General features: G+C 48.4%; 1 protein-coding gene across 2 annotated transcripts in view; it reads left to right on the top strand.

The window, feature by feature from the left end:
• Positions 1–12,182, top strand: part of vac14 (vac14 homolog (S. cerevisiae)) — a 406,574-nt gene that overhangs the window by 69,543 nt on the left and 324,849 nt on the right. For both annotated transcript variants that reach the window (XM_070897766.1, XM_070897765.1), the window contains exons 9-10: positions 2,087–2,221; positions 4,659–4,808. In XM_070897766.1, coding sequence (XP_070753867.1) covers positions 2,087–2,221; positions 4,659–4,808 — 285 coding nt within the window. The remainder of the gene's footprint in view (positions 1–2,086; positions 2,222–4,658; positions 4,809–12,182) is intronic.

Here is a 12,182-nt window from a genome sequence, read left to right as displayed (position 1 = left end):
AGGGGAGGGACAGCAGTAAATGGAGGGATAGGGGAGGGGCAGCAGTAAATGGAGGGATGGGGATAGGGGAGGGGCAGCAGTAAATGGAGGGATAGGGGAGGGGCACCAGTAAATGGGGGATAGGGGAGGGGCACCAGTAAATGGGGTATAGGGGAGGGGCACCAGTAAATAGGGGATAGGGGAGGGGCAGCAGTAGATGGGGGAGGGGCACCGGGGGAGGGGCACCAGTAAATGGGATTGCTGAGGGGCACCAGTAAATGGGGGGATTGGGGGAGGGGCACCAGTAAATGGGGGGATTGGGGAGGGGCATCTGTAAATGGGGCGATGGGGGAGGGGCACCAGTAAATGGGGGAATTGCTGAGGGGCACCAGTAAATGGGGGATTGCTGAGGGGCACCAGTAAATGGGGGGATTGCTGAGGGGCACCAGTAAATGGGGGGATTGGGGGAGGGGCACCAGTAAATGGGAGGTTGGGGAACCAGCCCACACTGCGATATGTGTGCGCACTAGGTCTGTGCAGCAGAGCAGGTCTCCAGTCGACCTGGTTAATCTTTGCCACTGGATAAAGACCTAGCTCTGTCAAGTCCGTGTGGTGGCTGGTGTGCAACGGTCATCACACGTTAAAAAAATTCACCCACAGGCATCTTCCACCCCCTCAATTGGAGTTCAGGACTGAAACATCGGGTCCATCATTGAAACATCCGTGAACTCTTGTGGAAGCAAGTCATCCTCGTTCGAGGGGCCACCTATGATGATGATGATGAAGGCGGCTGATCTTCAACCGCAACTCCGCCTCCCCGCCCGATCCCCGCCTCCCCGCCCAATCCCCATCTCCCCTGATTCACCTATAGTCCAAAAATTTGCCTATACACAACATAAGAATTAGAAGCATGGGTTGGCCATTCGGACCCTCAAGCCTGCTCCTCCATTCAATAAGATCATGGCTGATCTTCTACCTCAACGCCACTTTCCTGCACTATCCCCATATCCCTTGATTCCCTTAATATCCAAAAATCTATCAATCTCTGTCTTCAATATACTCGAAGACTGAGCCTCCACAGCCCGCTGGGGTTGAGAATTCCAAAGATTCACCAGCATCTGAGTGAAGAAGTTTCTCGTCATCTCAGTCTTAAATGGCCAACCCCTTATTCTGAGACTGTGACCCTTGGTTTGAGACTTCCCAGCCCGGGGGAAACATCCTCCCTGCATCTACCCTGTCAAGCCCTGTAAGAATGTTGTATGTTTCAATGAGATCACCTAAACTCTTGAGAATCTAGTCTATTCAATCTCACGATTCAGCATCCACAGCCCTTTGGGGTAGAGAATTCCAAAGATTCACAGCCCTCTGAGTGAAATTCCTCCTCATCTCTGTCTTAAATGGCTGATTCCTTATCTTGAGACAATGACCTCCTAGTTCTAGACTCTCCAGCCTGTGGAAACAACCTCTCAGCATCTACCCTGTCAATCCACCTCAGAATCTTGTATGTTTCAATGAGATCACCTCTCATTCTTCTAAACTCCAGAGAGTATCGGCCCTAATTGCTCAATCTCTGGGAGGAAAGTCTCCTTTCTCTACCAGCTATAAGGTATATGTGAAGTGAGTTCGGTAGCCTCAGCCCAGTTTCTTGTGGCATTGAATCTGTGTCGTAAAACTTTTCACACTTTGACGCAAATTTAGACTGAATTGTAGTTGGTTTTGGCTGGTTTGGGAAATGAAAATAAAGGATAATGTTCTTCTAACTTGAATTTAGAATCTAAATGTTGCTGTCAATCCCCATTTCTATAATAATTGGGAACATGCTTTGGGCCTTTAATCTGCCAATAGCCAAGCTCCCATCACCAGTTAATTGGTGCTCTTCTGGGTGTTGGCCAAGGACAGGATGTTTTACCCTAACTGACCTGAGAGCGCTTAACATTGCTGCTATTCCTCAGCACTGACTTCCACCCAGATCAGAAAAGTGCACACTCTCCCAATCTCAGGCACTGCTCACTGCTCACTGCTCTTCCTGCGTCTGCAGACGTCTGCTTTCGGTCACATGGCTTGTGTGTCTCGTTGAGTCAGCGCTGTTTATTTTTGCTTCCCATAGATGAGTTGATTCAGCTGACTGCGATGACGTGGATGAGGGAGTTTATTCAGTTAGCGGGCCGAGTGATGCTGCCGTACTCTTCAGGAATCCTGACGGCCGTCCTGCCCTGCCTCTCCTACGATGACCGGAAGAAGAGTATCCTTTTCTCCAGCCAAACAACTCAATGCACAAGTTACCTCCCACAAAGCTCGGGCGTTACAGACCCACAGAGAGGGGACAGTGCGCAGTTTGTACCGCAGTGCCTCCTTTGGGACTAGCTGCAAATGAATTCTGTTAATCTTTTGGTTTCTCTTTTTTGACCTGGTCTCCAATCGTGGGATTAGTCAGGCAATCCTTCAGTCTAGTGCCATTCCCCTATGGACAGTTACCACTGCAAGAACCCCAGTCATTTTGCACATTATATCCATAATGTCATTCTGCCTTAAAAGCAGTGCCTTCTGTCTCCTTCACATTGTCGTACAGTCACCTTTACCTCCTGCTGACACACTAGGAATCTTGAGCCTATTGCTCCATTATCCCTCCCTTCCTCCCAATTCCCAAAGCTGTGTGCACTTGGTCACGTAGTTGTGCACAGCATGCTGTGGCATGTGTTGGGAATGGGGTCAAGGTGGCACTAGATACAGACCAATAGTCCTTCCTGTGCAGACGCTGCCCTCGGCCCTTTCGTCATTGGCTGGTGCTGTCCTGGAGCTCGCGTGGGGGACAGGGAAGTTACAAGCACCTTACTTGTCAGCCTCGGAGCATTGCTGGGTACTTGGCATTTCTTGGGGGGAGCGAGGGGGGTTGGTGGAATGCTTTGCATGTGGCAGCTGAACAAGATGGTGAAGCACTTGGAAACGATAGCCTGAGTCGGGTATGGGTTGGGACGGGGCGGAGGAACAGAGAAAGCTTGCGTAATGGGCGCTGTGTGGCAGAGCGGAGGCCGACACATTCAGTTACAGTAAAATGAACAGGTGACGCAGGGTATCAGCAGGTTGTATGCCATGCAGACTCGTGCTAAGGCTGAGAAGGTGATGATGTGTTTGATGCCAATTAAACTGAGTTGAATGAAGCAAACCATGTTGGGTGTTGTGGTATAATTGTAGTTCTGGATGAGCAGAAATGTTCTCCATTTGAATATTAGGAAGACCGAAGCTGTTGTTTTTGGTCCATGCCACAAACTCTGTTCCCTAGCCACTTACTCCATCCCTTTCCCCAACTTCTGCCTGAGGCTGAACCAGACTTTGCAAACTTGGTGTCATATTTGACCTTGAAACGAACTTTTGACCACATATCCGCAGCACAACTATTTCCATCTCTGTAACATCGCACGTCTCTGCCCTTGCCTCTGCTCAACAGCTGCCTTTGGTATCTCCAGATTTGACTATTCCAACCCACTCCTGACTGGCCTCCCACATTCTACTCTACATAAACTAAATCCAAACCTCGGCTGCCCGTGAGCTAACTCACACCAAGTCCCGCTCACCCATCACCCCTGTGCTCGCTGACCTACATTGGCGTCGATTAAGCAATGCCTCGATTTCAAAATTCTCATTTTCAAATCACTCCATGCCTCGTCCCACCCTATCTCTGTAATCTCCTCCAGCACCCCCCCCCCTCCCCAATGTCTGCATTCCTCTAATTCTGCCCTCCTGAGCATCCCTGATTATAATCGCTCAACCATTGGTGGCCGCGCCTGGGCCTCAGGCTCTGGAATTCCCTCCCTAAATCTCTCCGCCTCTCTACCTCTCTTTCCTCCTCCAAGGCGCTCCTTTAAACATACCTCTGTCACCTGCGCTAATTTTATGCGTCTTGGTATCAATTTTTTAATCTCATAATACTCCTGTGAAGCGCCTTGGGACATTTCACTACGTTAAAGGTGCTATATAAACACAAGTTGTTTATCTTGTGGAAAGTGGTCCTGAGGTTTTATTTTATCTTCTATCATACTCCATCCCTGTAGCTTTGCAGAAATATACTAACAACCTCGAGCTGGGGGAGATAGCAAGGTGGTAATGGGGGGAGTCTGCAGCCAACGGCCATGCCTTGGGTGCTGAGATGCACAGGAGGGTGATTGTGGTTGCAGGAAGCCAGTCGGTGCAATACTCCGACATCACTGAAGGAGTTCCTCAAGGCAGCATCCACATCTTTAGCTGCTTCATCAGCGATATTTTCTCTGCCAGGGTCAGGGGTGGAGCTGTTTGCTGATAATTCTACAGTGTTCAGCTCCATTCACAACTCTGGCGCGGACACGATAGGCCGAAATGGCCTCCTTCCATGTTGTAAATTTCCATGATTCTCTGATAATGAAACAGTCCAGGCCAGCCTCCAGCAGGAAACATTCCCACCACACGAGTGCCTTTTCCGACAAGAGAAACGTCATCCACCGTCCCCTGACCATCAGCGGTGCTGCTCTTGTCAAGATCGCCGCCAGCAACATCTTGGCCAGGAGGTTAACTGGAACAGTGGCTCTTGGTCCCGTGTTGTATCGAGGACGGCAGGTTGCTCTCGGTCCTCTGTACTGTTTGCTGTCAATCCCTGTCCTGTTTTATTTCCAGCTCTTGGTGTGCCGGCTCCTTAACCCAAAGCCCAGGTATTAAGGAGGTAGCGAACGTGTGTAACCAGACCCTGATGAAGCTGATCATGCCCGAGGATGACGGCGATAATGTCCGACAGATAACGCTACAGCAGCTGGACGGCACTGCTGACGACTCCTCCTCGAGCCGCAAGACCTCCTCCGACCGTAAGTCACAGCTGCGTACCGATAGCGAGCTTCAAATAGGAACTGGTTCGTACATAAGAACATGATAGGAGCAGGAGTAGGCCATTTTGCCCCTCGAGCCTGATCATGGCTGATCTGATCCCGTCCTCAACTCCATTTCCCCACCCGCTCCGCATAACCCCTGACTCGCTTATTCAAAAATTTGTCTATGCACCTTAAACATATTCAGTGGGGTAGAGCATTCCAAAGATTCACGGCCCTCTGAGAAAATAAATTCCTCCTTATTTCCGTTTTAAATGGGCAACCCCTTATTCTCAAATCATGCCCCCTAGTTTTAGATTCCCCTACGAGGGAGAACATCCTCTCTATCTACCCTGTCGAGCCCCCTCAGAATCTTCGTGCTGGAATGAGAGTTTGGACTTGAGCCTGAAATGCATTTGGCAATAATTCCAACCTCCACCCCTCTCAACTGATGACAGTGTGTCGACGTGTGCTTTCTCGGGTGCTGGCAGCCTCCCCTCTGGGAATCTAGACAGTCAATGTGGAATTGGCCTCAACAACTTTCTGTGGTAGAGAATTCCACAGGTTCACCACTCTCTGGGTGAAGAAGTTTCTCCTCATCTTGGTCCTAAATGGCTTACCCCTTATCCTTAGACTGTGACCCCTGGTTCCGGACTTCCCCAACATTGGGAACATTCTTCCTGCATCTAACCTGTCTAACCCCGTCAGAATTTTAAACGTTTCTATGAGATCCCCTCTTATTCTTCTGAACTCCAATGAATACAAGCGCAGTTGATCCAGTCTTTCTTGATAGGTCAGTCCTGCCATCCCGGGAATCAGTCTGGTTTGCTGCACTCCCTCAATAGCAAGAATGTCCTTCCTCAAGTTAGAAGACCAAACTGTGTACACTACTCCAGGTGTGGCCTCACCAAGGCCCTGTACAACTGTAGCAACACCTCCCTGCCCCTGTACTCAAATCCCCTCGCTATGAAGGCCAACATGCCATTTGCTTTCTTAACCGCCTGCTGTACCTGCATGCCAACCTTTAATGACTGATGTACCATGACACCCAGGTCTCGTTGCACATCCCCTTTTCCTAATCTGTCACCATTCAGATAATAGTCTGTCTCTCTGTTTTACCACCAAAGTGGATAACCTCACATTTATCCACATTATACTTCATCCTCCATGCATTTGCCCACTCACCTAACCTATTCAAGTCACTCTGCAGCTTCATAGCATCCTCCTCGCAGCTCACACTGCCACCCAACTTAGTGTCATCCGCAAATTTGGAGATACTACATTTAATCCCCTCGTCTAAATCATTAATGTACAATGTAAACAGCTGGGGCCCCAGCGCACAACCTTGCGGTACCCCACTAGTCACTGCCTGCCATTCTGAAAAGTATTGTTAGCTCTAATTTTATCACGTGCCTTACTTTTACATTTCAGTTTTAGTCTTGGGGCTAGACTTTCCCGAGAGCCCCTCAATGCCTGATTGCCCGCCCAGAAAAACCGTTAATGTTTTGCAAGGAACGCTGGGAAGAATTTCCATAATTAGGTTGAAAATAATCACTCGGCAAGAAAATGGATTTTGCATTCTCGGCGGTTAAAGGGGAAACTAAGTGAAACGAGCGGTTATTAAAAATGTTTAAAAAATTTACTCCGAGGCTATGGCTGGGCCTAGGGAGGGGAGAAAACTTTAAAAAAAATTTCACTTAAAAAAAAAGTTAAACTTTCCCAAGGCAGTCTTAAAGCTAATCGCCCTTTTACAATTAAAAATAAATAAATAAAGAATCTTTAACTTACCTTCCTTTGCAGAGTGCTCACCTACTGCCCTGTTTAAGCAGCTTTCACAGGGTGGTTCCCTCGGCGATCTGGACGGGCTCCCGTTGAGGCCAAACTTGCGCCCTAGAGATTTTCTCGGCGGTTTGCTCCCGGCGGGCGTTTTGAGATTTGAGCGGTACCATTCAAAAACTAGGGGAAACTTTCGCCGGGCAGCTTCTGTCCCAAAAATAGCTGTACCACCGAGAAAACCGCCGAAAATGAAGGTGAAAGTTTAGCCCTTGATCTCTGCCCAGTTATCTGTGGATCTCTTGTTGTCCTCTATCGCATACATGGAGATTCCTCGTTGCTGATTGGATGTCCTTGCTAAGCTGACTGTCCATTTAATTAGGTCAGATACCCTCTCGTCCCCCTGAGCTTCACCTTGTCCTGGGACATTTCCTGTAAATTGTGTCCCTGCTTCTGCCAGCTCCTGTTTTGTCCTTGACCCTTCCTGTCTATGCGAATCAGCATCATTTCATTTTGATGTCATTTTTCTCCTTTGGATGAGGTATTAAGCCGAGGCCCTGGTGTCTGCCTGATCTGGCGATCCGATGGGCCATCCCCTGGCAATCTGGTGAGCCGTCGCCTGGCACTGTCTGAAGACCAGGGATCTCTCCTGGTGCCTGACCATTGCCATCACCATCACCAGCAATCACAGTAACCAGTCATTCACCTCCATTCTGTGTGTGTGCGCTTGCTTGGAAAATCCACATTTACCAACAAAAGTGACTGCACCTCCGAGTAATTAACTGTTGGCAGCATGGGCCAGCCCACACTGCGATATGTGTGCGCACTGGGTCCGTGCAGCAGAGCAGGTCTCCAGTTGTCCTGGTTCAACCCTTTCCACTGGATAAAGACCTAGCTCTGTCAAGCCCGTGTGGTGGCTGGTGTGCAATGGTCACCACACGTTTAAAAAAAAATCCACACACAGGCATCTTCCACCCCCTCAACTGGAGTTCAGGACTGGAACATTGGGTCCTTCATTGAAATATCTGTGAACTCATGGAAGAAAGTCATCCTCGTTCGAGGGACCACCTATGATGATGAATTGATGAGGGACTTCCATTATGTGGAGAGACTAGATCAACTGGGATTGTTCTCTTTCGAGCAGAGCAGGTTAAGGGGAGATTTGATAGAGGTGTTCAAAATTGACGTGTTTTTTTAAAAATTGAGTAAATGTGGAGAAACTGTTTCCACTGGTGAGGAATGGTAACCAGAGGATACAGATTTCAGAGGGGAGATGAGCAGAAATTTTAGTTGTGATCTGGAACAGACTTCCTGACAGGGTGGTGAAAGCTGATTCAACCATAACTTTCAAAAGGGAATTGGATAAACATTTGAAAAGAATAAATTTTCAGGGCTATGGGGAAGAGCAGGGAAGTGGAATTAATTGAATAGCTCTTTCAAAGAGATGGACTGAATGGCTTTCTATGCTGTAATTTGAGAGACCTGATCGGGTGCGATATAAATCAATCGTGTCTGTATTGGTGTCTGGAGTTTTAGTTCTGTCGGAGTGCAGTCTAATTAAATTTGCGTGTGGTACTTCATCGCTGTTGGTGGAATCCCCTCTGCATTTTCTCAAGATACAATGTGAGGCTTTAATACAGTCGCTATCATGATTTGGATTCCGGGAGACCGATGCCCATGGGCTTGCTTCTGGTGTTGACACTGGTGTCGGGCTGCCTTATCCTGGGGGCAGATTTGTGGACCCGTGTGAACTGGATATGCAGGCCATCAGTCGGGATGGGAGCCGCAATGGGCTCGAGTGCGGCAGTCTCCTGGAATCCGCATTGTATCTGAACCAGCGGAAACGGCAGCAACCCAGCCTGTGTAGGTTGGGTGTTCGCTGTCGGACCTGCTGTCCATTGTAACCCAGCCTGTCCAGCTCCGTGCTCCGTGCAGTCTAGTGTCAGACCCAGAATTCACAACCAAGGAAAGTCCATTTCAAACTGTGTGCCAACCTGGCTTCACCGGGCAACACTGATGCACATGTGACCATGTTTGGTTTGGGCGGTGATGACTAACATATTGGGCAAACTGTGTCTGCCAGGGTTCTCTCTGCCCCGTGGGCCAGTAATGTGAAGAGTAGGCACTAACACCACTACAGGAACACCGTGCCTTCGATCAATCAAGCCAGATTCACAGACTGTTTCTTGCTTCATGTCCCCCTCCGCCCCCCCCCCCCCCCACACTTCTTCCCTCTCCTTCCTCTCCCCCACTCCTGCACCTCTTCCCTCTCTTTTCCCCTCCTCCATCCCCCCCCCCTCTCACGCCACCTTCTCTGGCCCTACACACTTTATGCAATAGCAAAATAAAAACAGCAAGTGCTGGAGATGTGCAGCTTTGGAGCGCAGGTGTGTGGAAGAAAGACAGACTTGCATTTATATAGCGCCTTTCACAACCACCGGACGTCTCAAAACGCTTTACAGCCAATTAAGTACTTTTGGAATTAGTCACTGTTGTAATGTAGGAAACGCAGCAGTCAATTTGTGCACAGCAAGCTCTCACAAACAGCAGCGTGATGATGACCAGATAATCTGTTTTTGTTATGTTGATTGAGGGATAAATATTGGCCAGGACACCAATAGTTCCCTGGGATCTTTTACGCCCACCTGAGAGAGCAAACGGGGCCTCGGTTTAACGTCTCCTCTGAAAGACGGCACCTTCGACAGTGCAGCGCTCCCTCAGCACTGCACTGGGAGTGTCAGCCTAGAGTTTTGTGCTCGAGTCCCTGGAGTGGGACTTGCCCACAACCTTCTGAGGCGAGTGTGCTATCCACTGAGCCACAGCTGACACTAAGGAGCCTCTGAGACGATTGATAAAGCTGCACCTTGCTCCAACACTGGTGCTTGGTGCATGGTCAGTGTTGCTCCTGAGCCTCTGCTGCAGTCTGCTGGCAGTATCTATTCAATGCTGCTTTAGTTAAATTAGTTGCTTTTATAGCGAGACAGGCTGCGTGAAGAGCATATTTCTAATCTACAAAACCCCCAATTGGACCATGAATTATACGGAAATAGCACCTGTGGGTGTTGCTGTGCATTGAGATGCATCGTCAGTGGACCTTTAGATCAGGTCCTGTGCGCAGTGATTAAGTATTTCGCAGCAATACACAGCTTTGACTGAAACACAATTTAATGAGAACAACAAACCTGGCATGTGTAAGTGATGCCAGTTAGCTCTGGGTTTCAGCATTTATTACTTAAAATAATTGATGATATTGCCCGGTAGTTGGAGGCGGGGGGGTGCGTGGGGGAGATAAGAATTTTTTTTACGCAGCGAATGATTATCTGGAATGCACTGCCTTAAAGAGTGGTGGGAGCAGATTCAACAGAGAATGAGATAAATACTTGAAAAGGAAGAGCGGGGGAGTGGGACTAATTGGATCGCTGTTTCACGATGGGCCAACTTGCTGCCTCCTGTGCTGTATCATTCTATTATAGTGTAGCAGTGAACCTAACCTACTTAGCATTCATTTTCCATTCTGCTTTCTCTTCTCGCTTCAATTGTCTTCTGTTCTTCACTGAAGGCACTAGTTCCTCGCTGGCTACGGCTCCACTGCCATCAATCCTCCTCCAATGCCTCGCTCCAGTGGTCATTTTCAGACTGTTGGCGGGCTCTTTGACTGTGGATGTCTTGCTACAATTGTACAATTGATACCACACCTAGAATACTGTGCACAGTTTTGGTCTCCTTATCTAAGGAAGGCTATACTTGCCTTGGAGGTGGTGCAGCGAGGGTTCACTAGATTGATTCCTGGGATATGAGAGCTATCCTATGATGAGAGATTGTGTAAAATGGGCCTATACCCTCGAGTTCAGAAGAATGAGAGGTGATCTCATTGAAACGTACAAGATTCTGAAGGGGATTGACAGGGTAGATGCTGAGAGGTTGTTTCCCCTGGCAGAGGGTCTAGAACTAGGAGGCACAGTCTCCGGATAAGTGGTCAGCCATTTAAGATAGCGATGAGGAATTTATTCATTGAGGGTTGTGAATCTTTGCAATTCTCTGCCCCAGAGGGCTGTGGATGCTGAGTCTCTGAATATATTTAAAGCTGAGATATAGATTTTTGGACTCTCGGGGAATCAGGGATATGGAAATCGGGCGGGAAAGTGGAGTTGATGTCAATGTCTTCTGAGGGTTGCAAATCTATGGAATTCTCATGATTCACCACCCTCTGACTGAAGAAGTTTCTCCTCACCCCAGTCCTAAATGGCCAACCCATGAGGGGGTTGACTTATGAAAATAGGTTTGGCCTATTGGAGTTCAGAAGAATGAGAGTTGATCTTATCGAAACATATAAGATAATGAAGGGGCTTGACAAGGTGGGATGCAGAGAAGATATTTCCACTCATTGGGGAAACTAAAACTAGGGGACATAGTCTCCATAGAATAAGGGGCTGCCCATTTAAAACTGCGATGAGGAGGAATTTCTTCTGGGTTGTAAATCTATGGAATTTCTGTCCCAGAGACCTGTGAAGGCTGCGTCATTGAATAAATTTAAGGTGGAGATAGACAGATTTTTGAGCGTTAAGGGAGTAAAGAATAATGGGGAGCGGGCAGGGAAGTGGAGTTGAGTCCATGATCAGATCAGCCATGATCTTATTAAGTGGTGTAGCAGGCTCGAGGGGCCAGGTGGCCTACTCCTGCTCCTAATTCTTATGTTTTTATGACCCCTTATTCTGAGACTGCGACCCCTGGTTCTAGACTCCCAGCCAGGGGAAACCTCCTCCCTGCATCTACCCTGTCAAGCCCTGTAAGAATTTTGTATATTTCAATGACATCACCTCTCATTCTTCTTAACTCGAGAGAACACAGGCCTAGTCTACTCAATCTCTCCTCATAGGACAATTTCTCCCCCCATCTATGAAGTCAGTCTGGTGAACCTTCATTACACTTCCTCTATGGCAATTATATCCTTCCTTGGGTAAGGAGACCAAACCACAATGTGGTCTCACCAGGGCCCTATATAATGGCAGTAAGATGTTTTTACTCTTGTACTCAAATCCTCTTGCAATAAAGGCCAACATACCATTTGCCTTGTTAATTGCTTGCTGTACCTGTAGTTTTTTTCCCTGCACTAGGCTGAACCCTCAGACACCTGGGAGATCCTGGGAACTTTCTGTCTACCTGAGCTGCACATTTTTAGCTTGAGCAGAAAGAAACATGCTGTCATATAGCATTAGCAAGGCAGCTGGAGGTGAAATACCGCCATCATATGGGGGAGGGATGCAGCATAAATGCAGTGAATGGGCAAATGGTAAGCTCTTGGGTATAAAAGATGCCTGTTGGGGCAGATAGTAGAGAGGTTGTTCAGAGAGATGGGTTTGAAGGAAGGTGGTGTGGGAGGGGTTTAGGGAAGGAGTTCCAGGATGTGGGGCCAAGGCAGCTGAAGGCAAGGCTGCCAATGTGGAATGCAAGGGGGAAATGCACAAGGCGGCAACTGTATGCAGAGTTTTCCGGGGTTGGGGAGTTGTGCTGGACATAACATAAGAAATAGGAGCAGAAGTAGGCCCTACAGCCCCTCGAGCCTGCTCCGCCATTCAGTGATCATGGCTGATCATCAACCTC

The sequence above is a fragment of the Pristiophorus japonicus genome, chromosome 13, assembly GCF_044704955.1.
Source record: "Pristiophorus japonicus isolate sPriJap1 chromosome 13, sPriJap1.hap1, whole genome shotgun sequence".
Taxonomy (NCBI): domain Eukaryota; kingdom Metazoa; phylum Chordata; class Chondrichthyes; family Pristiophoridae; genus Pristiophorus; species Pristiophorus japonicus.
The sequence above is the reverse complement of the archived record's forward strand: the minus strand, read 5'-3'. Positions and strand labels throughout refer to the sequence as shown.